Here is a 19,169-nt window from a genome sequence, read left to right on the forward strand (position 1 = left end):
TGGTAACAGTAGGTACCCTACATTTTAGGCCTCATCGGTGCCAGAAAGCAGTTTTCAATTCTCAAATATTTGAGCCCAAGATATACAAAAAATGGCTATAGACGAGACATCGTGAACAAAAGACATAGAACCCTTTTTGCTAGACAACACATCTATTCAAAACTGACAGTTGGCCAGAATCTCCATTTAATATGAAAACTTCCAAAGGGATATATGGCGTTTGTGACGACGACACAAACCTAGTTGATGGCTGAAGAATTTTGCTTCCTTTAGGGCACTGGATGGTTAGAAGGCGAGGTCCGGTTCGCATCTTCCAAATCTACAAAGCAAAATTTAGGTCAGAAGAGGGACGATCAACATATATCATCAAGAGATTTCTTTGCAGTTCCAAGTTACAGAGGCATTATGAGGACCACCACCACATTGAGATGGTCTTAGGTACTCAAAATGGCGATGAAAGAGAATGGGGTCTACCATCTGTGTTGCTCAAGTCCATTTCTTCTTGCCTTATCAAACAAATACTCCTTCCTCGTAATTTAATGCATTTCTAGACTTGTGTGTTTCAATAATTATATATATGAGATGACGAAATAATACCATATAGTGGCAATTGTTGATCCTACAATCACATCTACCATGGAACATTCTCCACAGATAAGAAACATGTTTCTCAAAATCTACTAATTTTGATTACACATCAGTAAACAAGCTCGCCAAATAAGTTGACTAATAATTTCCAAAATTGACTGTCTTATTGTGCAAAATAAGAAAGAAGAGGGGAAGCCATAGTATTTAAAAAACATATAAAAGAAATCTCTGTTGGGGACAGATATTCATCACTTGATGAACCATACGGTCAAGTCAAGTCCCTCGCTTCATGAGTGTTAATTGCAAATCTAGTGCCACGGTGTTGCTTGACGCAATTGATCTAACTCTCCATGTGCTCGGTGTGATCACTCCAATGTTTAACGCTCAAGTCAGTTTAAGGTCTTGTGTGAGGGTTGAAAATAGAGTTTCATACTTCAACCATACATGAGAGGCTCCTCATAGAGTGGAGGGAAATATTTCTGGTATAAGGAAAATTCTTCTCTCTTGCTCATGCTGACATGACGTGTATGACTTATCTACCTCTAAGTGTTGGATCCTGTCCCAAAATATTAACCATATTATTTGACCCCCAATTGCACTTCACGAAGGCGATGCCTTGGTTGTAAGGGCTATTAATACGGGGTATATGACACATTGATGTTTAGATACCATGTCATCGCTAGCCTAACACCAATGTTGGATGTCTTGTCAGCTCAACAAGTCAATCAATACAGTGCATAATAGCATCAACTATAACGTCTGATGATTTGATCGACTCTCCCCCATCCGAGTAACCCCCGATGATTCTGCATATCTACCCCACAAACTAACACCCCTCACTCCGATCAATTACCAAAAATCACTATAAAGTCCCTTAAGGTACGACACTTGAATAGTGTCACTATATAAAATGCTTTTAGGTATGTCACTTGGCTAAATAGGACTTTGATACTACTCTCAACTTTCTTAACTGTTTGAATCCCTACTAACTTCAATAATCAAAAGGGCAGTTGTCGAGCATGCGCGCAATGCAATTTTAAAGTTGTCCCTACAAAATCAAAAAAGCAAATCCAAATGGTTTCTCCAGTCAACAAGCATGGGAAGCAAGAGATTGCAAGGGCATTGAGACGTATGGTACATTATCCGCCTACATATGGGTGTCAAACATAGGACACATAAGAGCATAAAGGAGTGCCAACTTGAAGTACCAACAATAAGATGTGTCGGACGCATAAAATGCACAAAGGTATCGAAGCATGACTTAAACGTGGGGGGTGTCAAACGTAGGAGATGCATGAGGGCGTCAAGGCGTGTCGACTTAAGGCACCTGCATAGGAATGTTGAACATATAACACACGAGAGCGTTAGGGCATACCGACTTGAACTACCTGCGTAGGGGGTGTTGAATGCTGGAGAGGTGCAAGGGCACGAGGGCATATCGATTTGAAGTGCTCATGTAAGCAATATCGGATATAGGAGATGCATCAGGACATCAGGGCATTAGGGAATACCGACTTAAACCACCTAGGGGTGTTGGACGTAAGAGATGCACGACAACACGAGGGCACTGGAGCGTGTTGACTTGAATCAAAGCACATTCACATGGTTTATCTTAGACAAGAAGCATGAAACACAGTGGATGTATGAGGGCATTGTGACACATGTGGCCAATGAGGAATGCTAATTTGACGTGCTTATGTAGGGTGTCACATGCATGAGATACGTGAGGGTATCGAAGCATGTGGACTTGAACCACCAACGTAGGTTCTAAATGTAGGAGACACACGATTCACACACGATAGAATTGACTTGTGGTAACTTAAGGCATCGATGTGGGTGTCAAACATAGATAGTCAAGACATGCTGACTTGAACTACTTACGTAGGGGGTGTGTTCGTCGAGCGTAGTAGACACGTTAAGGCATGCCGATTTGAAATGTCTGCATAAATAATGTTGGATGAAGGACATGCGCGAGGGTATCGTGGCATGTTGACTTAAATAGCCTACATAAGGGGTGTCGAATGCAAGAGATGCACGAGGGCTTCCAATATGCCGACTTGAATCACATGTATAGGGGGTGTTGGACGTAGGTTGCTTTTAAGGTGTTGCAATTGCTTTGTAAAAGGAGTCGTTGCGAACATTATGAAAGCATGGCGAACTTGAAGATGCAATGGATGAAGATGCAATGTTGCACCGAACGGAGATGTTTCAACCATCTTGAAGTTGCAACGTATGAAGATGTCACGGCCATCTCCTGACTTGGTTGGGCATCACTTGAAGAAGAAAGGTTGTTGTTGTTGTGAGGTGCTATTGCTGTTCAAGTCGTCCAATCTTGACTTGGTCAAGTTGAAGGCACTTCTCTCTCCTTATCTTAACACATATGTTGTCTTTATCACATGCCACACCAAGACGTGCTCCACTTTGCCATCATACATGCACATTGAGGCATGCTCTGTTGTTGCCTTCATTGCATGCCACACCAGGATTATGAGTTGTTGCCATTATAGGCTTGACCAACTTAGGCAACAAGTCAAAGATGTGACTGACTTGAGGGTTTGACCAAGTACCAACTTGGGGACAATTGACTCAGAGAGATGACTAAGATAGTTGGCTTCAAGATGACTATCATGAGGACACTCGTGATGTGATTATGATTCTTCATGATGTGATTATGACCAATGTGAGGGAGCGACTGACCTTAGGATGACCAACTTAGGAGTGCGATTGACTTAGGATGCTGACTTGATGGTGCAGTCGTTAAAGGTACAACTAGCATTAGCACACAACCATCTTTGAACCAATAGGCTTGGAGATGAAAGGTCTTGACGATGCAACCATCTTGAGGGGAAGTGACCATCACAATAGTGCAATTGACTTGTGGTAGGTTCTACGACCCTTTCATTTTTAATTGTTGTAATACTTTCATAACTGTATTGTTTAGAAATCATAAAATCATATTTAGATTTAATTCAAAATTTTATAGGAATTTTAGATAAGTTATTTGAAATATTTAAATTTAAATATGTAAGAATATAAGGTTGATTTAATCATTAAAAATCTAGTAACAGATTAAAATAATAGTTCTATTTTTATTTGAAGTCATGGATTTGACATGTAATTATTTCATGAAGTTATATTCGAATTATTGTTGATTTATCTATTTTTAAGTTCGAAATTATGAATTAATTAAGTTTTTAAATTCATGAAAATCAAATTTTAAGTTTAACAATTTAGAAGTCTGTTTTGATTCATGAATTAATTAATCTTGTATTTTTGGAAATTTTACATGTTTGAAACCTTATTCTAATAATTCGATATGTTTAACAACTCCTATTCTATAATTTTTAAAAATTTCTGTGATAATAATAATAACTAAAATCTAATTTGATAAAAGGGTCAACCTCGGGACTAACTTGGATTAGACTAATCAGCCAAATAGGTCAACCTAGCCCGAGTTAGAGTTGATCCAAGTATGGACCCAAGCATGGAGCCACTGGCCCATGCGTCATATGACTTGGCACAGGCAGCGACTTTGTGGGCCAACCCAAACCGGTCTATGGCTGGGCCCCACTCAAGCCTACATAGTGTGGCCTGGTGCAATGCCGACGTAACCCAACATTTGAGGCCCACGCATCACTTGATAAATAGGCTCAATCGAAACCCTCTCCTTATGCTAACTTGGTAGCAAATGTGGCCAAACCGAGTGCCTATAAGACCTGGTCTAGAATTGGCCCATGCATTGTATGTTGATTCAAAGCTCAACCCAAACCAATTCAACCCAGTTGTAGGCCAAATTAACCACCCACCAAGGTCTAGGGCATGCACCCCATGAGCAAGCCAAACCTAACCACCCTTATCGCCCAGTCTAAGCTTTATATATTGGTTGAACCATGCCATTTCGATCGGTTCAGGGGGTTCAAGGTGACTCCGGATCGATTTCGACCACTTTAAGCCTAGTTGACCAAATTGGATTCAATCGAGTCCAATTAGACTGGTCTAAGGTGATTCCAAGTTGTATCCATGTGGATTTGACACCAGTTCAATTAGGTTTTAGTCGAATGGAGTTTAGTTCGAATCAATCAGACCAAATCAACTAGGATTCAAGCAAATTGAGTATTGATTAGGATATAACTCATGAAATCCACGATGTTGATATGTTTTGAGTGAATTTAATGAGTTTAGAAGGTAGTGTTGTACCTAAAGATTGATATGTCATATCATGATGTGATATATGTGCCCAATATGATACAAGTACCGTTGGCCTTGGCCTTACCATGGGTAGTATTCTGGTGGGGTGATTCCTTTTTGGACATAACAGCTTATCAAATATAACAGCTAGGAAGTTCCTCCATCAATTATCACTAGACGGTTCCTCCATCAGTTGTCAGAAGGAACATGTCTCACCTTGAAGGGTGAGGGACATCACTCCAACAATTAGAAGTGTCCATATGGATTCTCTCCATCAATGGTTGGGAGAACATAAAGCCCAAGGTAAGGCCGCTCCACTAGCTATTGGAAGAGTGCACGATAGGGTATCCAACTTTCCCCGGATGTTTATGACGCTACAAGACCTATGATTGAGATCAAGGATCACGATTTCAGGTACAAGATGTGTTTTGGTCATCTATCAAACCAGTACGTACCAGTCAATACCAGTGTTCCGACAATTGGTACATCGGTATGTACCGATGTTTCACAAAGGAAGAAAAAAAGGAACAAGAGGAAGGGGCGACAGTGGAGGAGGAAGGAAAAGGGGAAGCAATAGAGGAAAAAGAAGGAAGAAGATGGAGCAATGGAGGAGGAAGAAGAAGGAAGAACACAAATGATGGAGGAAGAAGATGGAGCTATGGAGGAGGAAGAGAAAGAAGAGAAGAGGAGGGTGTGTATCATAGAGTCCCATGACAGTGGCAAATCAAGGATTGGGGCAACAATGAACAGGTGGGCCACGTCCCTCGACGACAACAAACAGGCAAGTGACGTCCCATAATAGCAGCAATGGCATTAGTAGCAACAACGTCCTATGAAATGGGTAGAAAGTTATAATTGGGGCAATGTGGCACTTATTTGAGGATTTGGCTCGAATTGCCAAAAAAGGGAATAGTCGACATATCAGTCCATGCTTAGACCAATACATAATGCCCGTTTCGTACTGTTTCAGATTGTATGGCAATCCTTGATTAAGATTATGATCGATTGATTTGATATTGTTGTATAGCATTATCAATATTTGTTCATGACATCTTTTTTGTAATATTACATGTTGCGATATTTGTTCATGATATTTTTTTATTTTGTTACATATTTTGAGAGGATGTCTTATAAGTTTATTACTTAGTGTTGCTGACATCTTTTGTTTTCATTTTTCAGAGTAACTTTCATGTTCTATCGTTGACTATGACGCTAAGAGGCTTGTCATCAGCCGCCATACACAATAGGATTTTAGTATTTTTATAATTTTTAATATGAGTCAGTAGGGATTGATTTTACCTTTTTGTTTGACATTGTTATTTGCGATACATTTGAAATTTAAAATAAATAAAGTTAGTTTTATTTTACTACTTTTGATTTTATGGCTATGGAAAGTATATCACATTTTGCATATATTGATAAAAAAAATTAGGTACGAGAATTGACATTAGATTGTGACAAAATGATATCAAAACCGATCTAGTATTGTGTATGATGAGGGACTAGAGTAGGAAAAGACTATAAGCGGATGAGGCTTGAGGAAACACTACGACGTGGATCCACCACTGTGATAGGACTCAAAGGCATCATGTTTAGGTTTCATTCTGAGCTATGTTGGATACAATGAGGACATCACACCGCTTAAATAGATTGATTGTAACATCCTGATTTAATCTCATCTTGTAACATCGGACTTACAAGTCCAATAGGGATGCTACTGTTAACTTGGGTTTCTGCATTTTTGACTAGTAGTTCAAGCTTAGCATGTAACACCCCAATTAGTCCCATATTGAAAGTGGACAAGACTAAGATTGACCTATAAGGGTCTCATAAGTGTACTACCATCAACTCCAGCTTAAGCATTTTGATCAATGGTTCAAGTCAAATGAAGTTGATGAGCCAGTTAGCTTATCAAGCCCACGTCATGACTCGTCACAACGTGGAGCCATCATTGGGCTACACCTCATGTGCATCACACTGGGGTTTAATCTGGGCTATGATGAGCCTTGACGAGAACATCAAACCCTTAAGTGGGAAAAATTATAACACCCCGATTAGTCCCACATCGGAAGTGAGCAAGACTAAGATTGACTTATAAGGATACTACTATCAACTTCAACTTAAGTATTTTGACCAGTGATTTACGTCAAATGAAACTGATGAGCCAATTAGCCTATCAAGCCTGGGTCATGACATAACAAGTTAATGGGTTAATTTATCTCATAAGGTCAAGTCATGACACTAGATCTCGATTTTTAGGCAACATTGTTTTCAGGATCCTCATTGCAACGCCAAACTATTAATGTCAAAATTGATCGTTGAATAAAGTCACAGGGTCAAACCAACCTAGCTTGCTTCTTGAAGGTCATCATATGTTAACCAAATCTCCAAGAAGTGGATGCTCTTTTAGGATGACTCCCTTAAACTTTTACACAAGCAACACAACTTCAAAAAAGATTTACATACATCTAGAGAAAAGTATCATGCAACCATTTAAATAATATAGATTCACAATCACATGCCAGAAAGATGCATGGCTTACATATAACGAACATTGAATAGAAAGCAAATTTAATTATCTAACAATGTATTCTATTTTATCTTTTGTTTATAAATAAATGCATATTGGTTTTTTTTCAGACAGTTTTACTAATGAAGTTTATATTATAACAGAAGAGAAAACTAACTTTAAGCGACACATGATCTACTTGAAGGTAAAATGTAGTTAATTTGTAATGGTCAACATGAAGAATGACAAATAAGAGCATGCCTGCTTGCCATTATTTTCTGTTATTAAGTTTTACATGCCACGACTTTGTGGAAATATGTAAAAGTGAAAGTTCAAGAGAAACATGTAGTCATCACATTCCAGGAAAAAACAAACAGAAAACATAACAAAAATCTTCAAAATTTAAAAGTTACACTTTTAAATCTTATAGTTACTTAAAAGCCACTCAATTGTTTGTATTTTCCAGCATAAACCCAAGAGAAAAAGAAACTTGTGTTTAATCACCAAATAATTCATTATAATGGTCCTTTCTTTGAGAATAACAGAAAACATGAACAAAGCTTTTTCTTGCAAATAATATAGGAAATGCTTCTTTTTAATCTAAGCAAGAACATAAGAACGAAAAGTATAATAATTTAATTAATACCTCAATTATCTCCTTACGAGGTGCATGAATTGCTAAACACAAGCAATAGTCACTTTTTGTATACTCGTAACATCTGGAACTTGATGATGCTTTATCTCTGTTAACTAGCATCTCAACGAAAAGACAAGAGGCATCACGATACCCCTAGAAAAAGAAATATTAAGCATATCATTAGTAAATAAGAAAAGAGGGAATAAAGAATAAATACACTGTTCATCCAGTGAAAAGGAAAACCTTCCAAAGTCGCACAACAACAAGCGCCTGAGTGTCTAATAACAAAATCCTTCCAAGAGAATCTGTTATTGCAGCCAAGGTGCCACTTGGAGACAAGGTAAGTTTCTCTCCCTTTCTTGGAGGGTCTTTGAGACATGTTAAAGGAGATGCTGCAACAAATTCACTGACAGAATAAGTCAATAAGGCACTTCCCATATATAAGATGACCATAACATGGACGAACAATTCAATCCATCAGCAAGATGTACAGAAGAGTCTCGATCGTTTTATTGAAATGGACTTGCTACAATACTAGATTAAAATGTTTCATAGAAAGGGACTTGCCCAGTGATTGGTTAGCCCTTTACAACCCCACCATAACCAAAACGGTGTGCTGTAACTACATAATTTGTAAATACAATATGTAACAAATGAATTTGATATTGATAGAATGGGAATATGGGCATGTTTAACTAATGAATTATATGAGACGTACACATACATGCAGAATCTGATGAATGCATAGTCTGAAATGTAGATACGCATGCTTATTCATGAAGGTCATAGTGTGAATAGTTTATCTAGAAAATACTAGAGACATGCAGGAATACATGCAGAGAAGAAAAATGGATAACAACCTTTAGCAAATGGCTGCGAGGTTGGATGAGACTTTCTTGTTGCACTTTGCTCACTTCGCCATATCAGTTTTGAAAATGATGCAATGGTTGAGAATGTAACTGGGACAACCTTCGAGAGAATAGTTCCGACTAAAGATCTACTCCTATCCTCTGAAAGCCTGTACACCGACCAAAAACAACCAAGAGTTGACACAAAAAAAGGCTGGCTCGTCTCCTACTTCCATAGTTGGAAAAAGTACTACGGAGATGAGTGAATCATAGAAATGAGAACTAAGTTGGTCATAATTCAAACCATTTCCCATTTCCTTAGGATTATCATATAGGGTAAAATAATGATAAATGATAACCATTGATCGAAGTAATAAATTGCATTGTAAAGAAATCTAGAAATTAGACTAGGTTTAGGCTGAGCACACCTATAAGCAGATATCACGGAATTGTCTCCAACTGTAACCGCACCATAGTAGCGCTGACTTGACTGCCCAGTAATAAAAGCAGCTGAATTCAATATCAGAATCAACTCAGAGAAGTACCATTACAGTCAACGCACCTTATATGATGTGCCTTATGAAAGTATACATAGCAGAATGGTAAAAAGGTGATGACGATAGCAAACAAGATTTTAGTCAGCTGCAGAAAGCTTCATTAGAACAGAATAATTCACCTGGAGCTCCAAGAGTGGTGGTGGCTTTACCCCCGTGATAGCTGCATCAGAACAATTCCCAAACTTCCCCACATTCCAAAGCTGAAAAGGTATATTCCCATAAGAAATTTCATCCTCTGACTCCAATTTGTGACGGCTATTCTCCCACATTCTTGACCCAGCTTCTTGAAGCCATCTCCGAAGCAAGCTCTACTCAACAAAATTGAAACATACATAAGAACAAAAAATGCTAACAAACATGATTCTCTGAGGAACCCAAAGTGAAGCTCTGAAGATTCATAATAAACATAATAAGGATCCTTTCTCTATGGATTGGTACCAAACCAACAAGAGCATAGCAGTAAAAAAAATAAAGAAAAAGAACAAAAAGATGGTATTTCACACTAGCAAACCAATCTAAAAATGAGCGTCTTCTTTTCCTTTTGAGGACCAAATGAGAAAAAGGAACCTGGATATCTGTGCCATCAAAGCGAGCAACAACCCCAGGCAAGACCGCACAGAGCTCCTCAGAAACGGAATCTTGTGCAAAGCCGCCTTTGCTTTCAGTTTCACGAAATCGAAGCCTCAAAACACGCCCAGGGTGAACAAACTACAACAGGAAAATTAAATCGAGGTCAAAGTTCATAAAGAATCGATCAAATCAAGGCAGCGTGAGAAAGAGGAAGAGAGGACGAAGGTCGGTTCCGCAGTACCTGCTTGTGAATCAGATCCCCGCCCACGGAGTAAAAGAGGAGGATACCAGAGGAGGTGCCGAGGGCGAGGGCCAGGAGGTCGCCGAAGGGGAGCCACTCGAGGGCAGTGATCCGGCCGTCGGAGGGTGAGAGTGAGGGATGGATCTTGACGGGATGACGGGGGGAAGAGGGGGATCGGCGATCGGGGTCCCAACCGAGGACGAGGACAAGGGGACGGGCAGCGGAGGCGACGGCAAGAGAGTAAGAGTGGAGGGCGGCAAGAAGGGAGGGATCGTCGAGCCAGCCCTCCCTATCTCCGGATCCGAGCTCCGCGAGTTCGTCGCAGGCTATGCATCCGATCTCCGTCAGATGCGATCGCCTCGCCATTCTCCTTCCCCCTCGAAGGTAGAGGAAGAAGCCATGATTGCGTCTTAAGAGGGTCGCACGGGCTCGCTCGCGAGGTGGGATTCTTCGGTCGTTCCCCGGTTCAACATCAGACCGGCTCATGAGCCGGGAGATCGGGCTGCAGTGGAAATGGCAGTCGACCGGCCCACGCCTAAAATTAAGGAACCAGGAGGAAGGGTGTTATCGGATATAGCGCACGAATCATAAGACACCTGATCGCACATCATGCGCAAAACAAGACAGCCCGAACCATAAAGATCATATACATATTGGACTAATTATAGAACCAAAACCGCCTGCCTCCCATCCTGCTGCGCTGCGGACGGCAGCGGCGACGTCGGTGGCGCGGGACGTCGGTGGCGTTCCAGAGGAGATCCAGGCGCCGCCTCCGACCCTGACCGATTTCCTAGTCCCTTCCTCTTTCCAACTTGCTCGCCCGCGCGCCGCGGAGTTCTACAAATTGTTGGAACGCCCTCAAGGACGTCAACGAAACCCAGCAGGTGACGGATGCCATGGCCTTCCTCGCCGACCTCGCCAATGTCATTGACGGCGCCACCGCCATGGTGGCCGCCCTGCAGAGCTACGGTGCCGACATCTCGCTCTGGGCCCCGCCGCAGACCGAGAGGGACGGGTACTGGCCGGACGCCACTTCGGCGTCACCAAGCGGAGAGGCCGCCCGGAAGGAGCTCCCGCGGCCGGGGACACCGCCGGACGCAACAGTCTGCAAGGAGGGCAGATGCCAGTTCAGAGCGGTTCAGGCGGCGGTAGACGCTGCACTGATTGACGGGACGTAGATCAAATTTAGAGCTCCGATGCTTTGCGCATAGTAGATCATAAGCCCTAATAACGAAAACGACGTCTTCCTACTGCTATGACTTGCCATGACCTGATACAGCAGTCATCACCTACTCCTTCCCAGCGAGGAGACCTTATGGCAGCAAAACCTGTCCCACGCGTGCGTCTGAACTCTCTTGGGCATCGACCATGGATGACTGCATTCTCACGCATGCAAATTCCTTGCAGTTTCGATCATAGCTTGTCTCTGTCCTTCGTCACGGATCACGGTTTCCTCGATCACAGTCACGAGATGCTTGACCTCGGACAGCATCAAGTGTTCGACTCCTATCGCTTAGTGTAACCGATTCTCATCTGTTTGCTTGTCCACAGGTGTGAGTGGAGATGGCTTCAAGGCCCGGGACCTGGCCTTCGCCAACACCGCCGGGCCGGACAAGCACCAGGCCGTGGCCTTCCGCTCCGACAGCGACCTCTCCGTGCTCGAGTCGGTGGAGTTCCTCGGCCACTAGGACACGCTCTACGCCCACTCCCTTCGCCAGTTCTACAAGTCCTGCCGCATCTCCGGCACCTCGACTTCGTCTTCGGCAACTCCGCCACCGTCTTCTGCGACTGCCTCATCTTCATCCTCCCCTGCCAACTCAACCCCGAGCACGGCGAGTCCAACACCGTCACCGTGAAAGGTCGCACCGACTCCGAGGTTGGAAGGCGCAGGGGAGGATACAAAAATATATAAAATTAATATTTTTTTCTTTTTACACGTGATAATATTCTTTCCGTCACCAAAATTAACGAAATTAAAGATAAAATATTTTACTTTCTAAACTATAGATATCCGGATATTAATCATACGTAACTATAACTAACCCCACACGTACCACACCATCAAATTAGACCAACTCCTTCAGCACACCAAGTGTCAACTTCCGGCTCTCTTCCATAGTACATTCAATAAAGAACAATACAAACAAGGTTCAGCTTACAAAACACATATACTCAGAAGATTTGATCATTAATACACTTGTTAAAGAGTCGGAAACAATAATCTTGTTCGTAAGCCATCGAGGAGAAGCAGCTCGGCAGCTAGCAAAGACCATTCCCTGAATGAAAGGATAACACAAACAACATTTCCTCAACCCAGAGAGACAATAAATAGACTAAAGATATCAAGTCCCTACAACTACAAGGCAACATATTGCAGCATAGAAAGTCTAGGAAGGTTGCTATTCACAGGCAAATTTTGTACCAAAGCTGGTGAGGCAGATGGCGAAGGCCTGGAAGGCTGAGAGTGGTTGGCGGTAATCCACGGTGAACATGTCATCCCCGACCTTACCAAACTGCAGCAGCACCGTCTCCCCATCCCCGATTCCTGACGGATGATTGGCATCTGCGGTTGCCACCAGCTGAAAGTTCTTCACTGAGGCCACCGTAACACGACCATGAAAATTCAAGCACCAGCACTGCAGGTGCTCATGCCACCGAGGAGCCTTGTTCCTAAGAACTACAGATGCCCCAGCACTATGCGCCTTTGACTTCAGTGGATTCTCCTCTGTGCTGTCTAGTGCCGTGGGACACTGTAGAGTGCAGTGCATCCTTCTTGGCCCTCTCGATTTGAGGAGGTTGAATTTATAGGAGATTTGTCCGATCTCAAAGTTACCAGCAGGGACCTGTGGGCTGATTTGCTTGCTCGCAAATCGCCTGCTTGCTCGGCTGCTTGATGCCTTGGCACCACCATATGGTGGCCGGCTATCGTAGATGGTAAAATTTGTACCCAAGAAGTCAGATCTGCAAAGAATATTTGGGCAACATGCTCAGGTTGATGAAATCACATCTTGGTGCTATGAGCTTGAAATATTGGGGCAACTCAGAAAGCATGCACTTCTTTAGAAAGAACAGACAATTTTCCTGTAAATTTAGTTTAAGATCTAGTAAACTTCTTCACTTCAGAAAGCAGAAAGGCTATGGGAGTCGGGACATGAAGCATACAAGCAACAGTGGTCCGAGCTCCTCTCCTATCAAAAGAAAAAAAAAGAAGCATGTTTCTTTTGCATCCACACACGGAGTGAATTCTCTTCAACTTACACTGTAGAACATACTAGGCAAACACAATAGAACATTGAGCTTAGGAGAAAACTATAAAGTTTATATCTATTCATCGTAGAAGATTAAGGTTATATAAGGTTTAGAAGCATGTCATATAAATACATATATACATACACCCACAGAACAATAACAAGCTTATTGTCAATCTACCTATGCTAAGAAATTCAAGAGCCTATTTTGAAATTTGAATAATTATGTTCATGGTACAGATACCACCATAACACAATTATCTGCCCATGTTCATGCACTTACAAGAATAGGCTAATAACATGCATAGTCCAATCTATATAAAATGCTTCTATTTCAGGACAATAGAATATCAAAAGGTTAAACTCCCTCTGAATTTGCAGGAAAATACAAAAGTAGTTAATGGACTCAAGCAGAACAGATAATTGCAGAGGTGAGAACATCAACCATGCAAGACCATTCAAGTGAACAAAAGGCAGCAGAAACGAAAGACTAACCTCAACTTTCCCACATATGCATTGCTTCCTTGAGACAGGCCATCAACATCAAGAGAGATGATGTACTCAGTGAGAGCACCATGCCTAAACCGACGAGCTGCTAGAAGGAACTTTCCTTTATCGGTAAATGCTGCAAAAACAAACCCAGATAGATAAGCTGTTTAAATAACTAATTAGAGACTTCAAATTCAAGATAACTGAGGAATCGTGGCACCTACTTGCATAAAACTACCTGATTTTGCTGTATCATGCCATCCTTCATGATAATCCTTTCTTACCATTAACAGACATATAAAATGCTAATGATGACTTCTCACATGTGTACTCACCAAACTGATACCTTCCTCCAACATATGTAAATGATCCAATTCAGTTGGGCCATTTACAAGAGTAATTATAGTTGATGCAGTAGCAATAACAGCATAACTGATAATCTGCCTATTAGAAACAGCATAATTGGATATCCTTGTTAGCTTATCTATAGGATTGGGTAGATAGATTTTTAATAGCCATCAACTCCAACCGAAAGCTCTGATCTAATCAGACCAAGGATTCTGCTTTCTTGCCCAACAAAACAATACCACCCACAAAGCAACTTCTTCATAGGTCTTGGGGGCTAAATATATATTTCCACCCTCAAGTCAATGCCTACAAATTCTAGACATCAGAACACAAGTCCTTAACTATATATCAGAGGGATCGATAGCAATAGGGTAAATGCCATTAACCAAATGATATGGTTGATAGTCAAGCATTATGAATCATTACCGATAGGCAAATAAATGCAAGATTTTCAAATAGGTCACCATTTATATTGAATACTTTTTTCCTTACAAGAATATGTAAGAAATGTGTTGTCGGAGTGAATCCTCCTTTTCTCTCTATTTTTGTATATAAAATTTTGCAGCCCCGATTTGGATGTAGAATAACCAAAATTAGGAAGGATTACTTGCTTTTTCAATGAGGAGTTCTACCAATCATGTCCTCATCTTTTGGTTTAAATTTTCTTATCTTGGAAGCTATCAAATTTAAAATCTTCAAACTTAAGAGCAATCTGCAAAAAGGTTTATGAATGTTCATCACCTTTGTTTCTTATACTGTTGTTTGGGGTGTTACTACTTATTTGGCATTCATTATGTCTTAGTATAACATTGACAAAATTTTATCTTTCAGCTTCTAAAAGCACTTTCTGAGCTGCATTCTAACATGAATTGACATGAAAATAAATCCATGGTCAGAAAGTTTTAAAGTGAAACAGCTGCAGTGATGTAAATTATATATATATATATATATATATATATATATATATATGGGAAATCAAAAAACAGGTGAACTTAATGAAATGCTTTCCTCAGGAGGACAAGAGATGATCCTGTATATATATATATATATGGGAAATCAAAAAACAGGTGAGCTTAATGAAATGCTTTCCTCAGGAGGACAAGAGATGATCCTGTATATATATATATATATATATATATACATATATATGGGAAATCGAAAAACAGGTGAACTTGATGAAATGCTTTCCTCAGGAGGACAAGAGATGATCCTGTACCAGGGTATCCACACTACATACCAGAGAATACTTCAAATACCATCCCTTTTGGATAAACATTTAGCCATTTTAACTCAGAATATGGTCCATTTTGGCAAAAAGAAGGCAAACGCATTCAGTTGTTTCACTGAAAAATTGAAAATGTGGACATTTAGGAACAGATAGATCAGTGGCCACTTCCTGTGTTCCATTACGTCCTTTTACTCTGATTCAGTTGAAGATTTTCAAGTCATATTCCCTACTACCAAAAGCATATTATGAAATCAAGCAAACAAAAATTGTACACCAAAGCAAGTGAGAATGTTAACAATATACATCAGCGGGAAGAACATCATAATCATCTTATCATTTACTTACTTTGGGACAACCCGAGATACAGATAGAAGGTCGAATTCTTCTTGTTCCTTTTAATATAGCACTGGATCGGAGTATCCGCTGGCCCTGGCTGCAATTACCATGAGATTTCACAATCAATCGACTGTCACTCTCTATAAACAGTTTTCAGAACAGAAAATCCAATAATAAGCAGACAAAGGGAGCGAAGATCAAAGAGAAGTCAAGAAAACAAATTCGAAGTCACCAAAAAGTAATCAAAATCTCAAGTTGTCGATATGCTCGGTAATAAGCAAGCCAAAAAATCTAAGTTTTCTTGCGTCTCCTGCGAGATCTAGTATCTACAAGGAAGAGGGGAACAAAATCCTCCACGGTTAAGAGAGTCACCTCCTTGAGGGAAGAAGGGAAGGTGATCTTTCCGGTCTCGAGCGGGGGCCGGACGACTCCTCTCGTCACTTCCCTCCACCTCCGACAGACGCAAGCGCAGGACACCACGTCCTTCCGCAGCGGCCAGCGCTCCCCGCCTGCCTCCACCCGCCGCACGATCTCTGCGATCAGCTCCGGTAGCATCCGCGCCCACCGACCCGCCTCCTCCTCCTCTCCTGCCGCTGCCAGCACCCCATCCCTACCTCCGCCCTCTATCTCCTCCACATCGCTCCTCTCCCGGCGCGCCGAGCTCCTGGACTCTCCTAAGAAGCTAATGGACGACGACGAGACCCTCGACAGAATCGCCCTTCGCAGCGACATCTCTCCTCCTCCTCCTCCGAGATCTCACAAGGAACCAAGCGAGGGGGACGAAAGGGCGACCTTTTTACCCTTTCTTCCAAGGGAGGGGCTTTATCGTAATTTTGCTTGCAACTTTATTCGTTCGAAAGAGCATCAAATTTAATTGGAATCCATCGGAGGACGACGAGGGTTTGGTTAGGGGGGTGGGGGGTGGCAAAGGAGGAGGAGAAACGGGGACGCCGACGGGTGGAGAGATGTGGAATGGCCGCCTTCTCCGTTGGCTCGCGACCCCATCGGTGACGCAGCGGGTCCATGCGGGACCACCAGCAATCCAGTACAGGAGACGATCCCACTGTCCCTTTAAGTCCGCCACAAAGTTCTCCTCCTACGCATCAATCTTTGCGACCGGAGGACTTGGGTCCACATCTTCGTGAAAATACGAGTAAGGTGAGCGAAAGGGTACGCGATAGCCGGGCTTTTCTTTATTGCTGTCACCTCCTTATCCGAAACATGTCTGAGAAATTACGTATCTACCCCCGATCGTTGTACGCGACTGGAACAACAGTACTACGGTTTGTCAACGATGCGTACGCGGACTCGTATTGGTTTGGACCTGACGGTATATATTCCAACACAGGTTTCGATCGACTATTGGACACAAAAGGGGGCCCACTTTAAGACCCCGAGCCCGAACCCGAGTGCTGTCAGTGGTAGACACGATCGATCGATGTGGTGAATCGAATGCGCTCAGCCGGTTCGGATCGATAGTTTTAAGTAACTCCATAAACCGACTAGTGTTATTTATCTGTTCGATCTGAAGGATTAGGTGGTCATATCTTCTCGCTGACGTCTCTCCGACTCTGCCAACACCTTACGAGCACGGCCAAGTATTCATCGGTCGCATTCGTAGCACATGTTTCAGAGACGTGTCGAATGCCTGTGGTCTCGAAAGGAGGGAGTGGCACAATACCTCCCACACCCCGTTCTCCGGTGGAACAATGCATGGGAAGGCAGGCAGGTGTTCGTACGCAGTAAGGAATGCATGCATGGGCGCGTGCTCTCGCCTGTTGATTAGTCGTTCTCCCTGGCCTTCCATTGGCAATAGAGACACGTATGCTCTCCTTGTCCTAAGAGACGCAAGTCACGAGGGCATCATCAAAATGATGGGGCATCCACAGACAAGGACTCCCACCTCGGTGGCCAAGACTCTGCAGCTTGCCTAGGTTTCGGATAATGCGATCTCCATTATGGAGTCGATGCATGTTAAAGGACTTTGTCCGTTTGATACTGTGCGAGCAACTAAGGACTCAGGACCTGGTTTTATTAGATAAGCAAAATGATAAGTGAAGACATGAACCGCACGTAGCATGTCTGCCGAATTGAAGGACCAGGATAGAACTCTCAGCCATCCTTAGTGCTACAGGAACATGAAAAGGTTGTGCACATGGCTCTAAATAATTGATGTGGTCTCATCGATCGGAAGGGACTGAACCACTCGAACATCATCATCACCAAACGTTTCAGAGCCCACAGAAAGACAAGGACACCCACAGCTACGACGTGTGGAGGATAAGACTAACATTTATGACATGGTGGTCAGTGTTACTGATCGATCAGGACTCTTTGTTTTTTATTGTCCACTACGCAATTGAAGCTAGCAATATTTATTGGTCATTTTTTAATATATTTTTTAATAAAAGAATCCTGATTCTCCGCTAGGCAATAGATATTAACAATATTTATTTATCATTTTTATATTATTTTTAATAAAAGAATCCTATAATATGTCGTGTCTTATTAAGTGTCACGGGGATCCGATGCATCCATCATGACACGTCATATTATAATGTTTAATTATTCGATACATATTTTTATGATATGATAATTAATTATTTTTACTTAGTTATCTCATAAATTAATACTTTACTTAATTTTGATGATTATCTAAATTTACCATAAAAAGCTTATGTGTGTGCGTTAAACCATTTAAGAGTATTAGCCTACATTTATATTGTTCCAACTCTCTAACTTTTGAATATTTTGATTTCAATAACATAAATGAATCTTTGGTCGGTATGCTTCTGACATAATTTATATATGATCAAGCATCTATCCAATCTCTTTTTTTTCCTTATCACCTTTCACGTGCGGTATAACAAAATTTATATATGTTTGCCTTCGTGTCATCGTTCAAAAGAGTCAATATGATCTAGTTTGAAAAATCTATGCAGGTCATGTGGATATGATCTGAATGAGAAGTTGAGGTGATAGGTGGACTTCTGAGATGATGATTGACCTGCAATTGTCTCGAAGCATGATTGATTTGTTAAAGGAAGCTTGGGGTCATCCCGAGATGCATCTTGCCTTGTCTAGAAGTGCTATACATCGTCTCAATGTGCTCCTTAGACACATCAAGATCCTGCACAAGCTGTTAGTGTGGAGAAATATCTCAACCAAGTTAATAAAATAGACGAAGAGGGTTTAAAGCCCGGAAGAGTTTGGATTAAGCCTCCTTGCCCTCATGTCTTCAAGGATTAGCTTGTATAACTTGTTTGTCGATGGAGTGTGATCGACCATTTATCCTCATTGGAGCCCCTCGCATCGTCAGAGGTTCATTTATGTTGACATATAGTGAACACGTCTTTCTAACGACTGCGTTAAAGAAAGATGA

The 19,169-nt window shown here is 41.7% G+C and overlaps 3 protein-coding genes across 4 annotated transcripts; 1 reads left to right on the forward strand and 2 right to left on the reverse strand.

Annotated features, from left to right (window-relative positions):
* On the reverse strand, positions 1–11,275 carry LOC135634340 (uncharacterized). The gene is made up of 8 exons (XM_065144752.1): positions 10,139–11,275; positions 9,895–10,035; positions 9,447–9,635; positions 9,199–9,260; positions 8,783–8,940; positions 8,166–8,314; positions 7,932–8,075; positions 1–319 (listed from the first exon to the last, which is right to left on the reverse strand). Exons 1-8 carry the CDS (start codon positions 10,622–10,624, stop codon positions 140–142), a joined length of 1,509 nt encoding a protein of 502 aa, XP_065000824.1. The 5' UTR covers positions 10,625–11,275; the 3' UTR covers positions 1–139.
* On the forward strand, positions 11,035–11,826 carry LOC135632596 (probable pectinesterase/pectinesterase inhibitor 51). Its single transcript, XM_065141209.1, has 3 exons — positions 11,035–11,312; positions 11,546–11,586; positions 11,690–11,826. The coding sequence occupies exons 1-3, from the start codon at positions 11,035–11,037 to the stop codon at positions 11,824–11,826; spliced, it is 456 nt and encodes a 151-aa protein (XP_064997281.1).
* Positions 11,827–12,293: 467 nt separating this feature from the next.
* LOC135632377 (tubby-like F-box protein 1) lies at positions 12,294–16,724 on the reverse strand. 2 transcript variants are annotated; one of them, XM_065140904.1, is made up of 5 exons: positions 16,160–16,724; positions 15,797–15,884; positions 13,882–14,011; positions 12,561–13,099; positions 12,294–12,414 (listed from the first exon to the last, which is right to left on the reverse strand). In XM_065140904.1, the coding sequence occupies exons 1-5, from the start codon at positions 16,517–16,519 to the stop codon at positions 12,398–12,400; spliced, it is 1,134 nt and encodes a 377-aa protein (XP_064996976.1). In that variant the 5' UTR covers positions 16,520–16,724; the 3' UTR covers positions 12,294–12,397. The 2 variants fall into 2 exon arrangements, with proteins under 2 accessions (XP_064996976.1, XP_064996975.1); XM_065140903.1 differs by having other exon boundaries at positions 12,294–13,099; positions 16,160–16,723.
* Between the last annotated feature and the right edge of the window lie 2,445 nt (positions 16,725–19,169).

Source organism: Musa acuminata, chromosome BXJ3-3 (assembly GCF_036884655.1).
Source record: "Musa acuminata AAA Group cultivar baxijiao chromosome BXJ3-3, Cavendish_Baxijiao_AAA, whole genome shotgun sequence".
NCBI classification, from domain to species: Eukaryota; Viridiplantae; Streptophyta; class Magnoliopsida; order Zingiberales; family Musaceae; genus Musa; species Musa acuminata.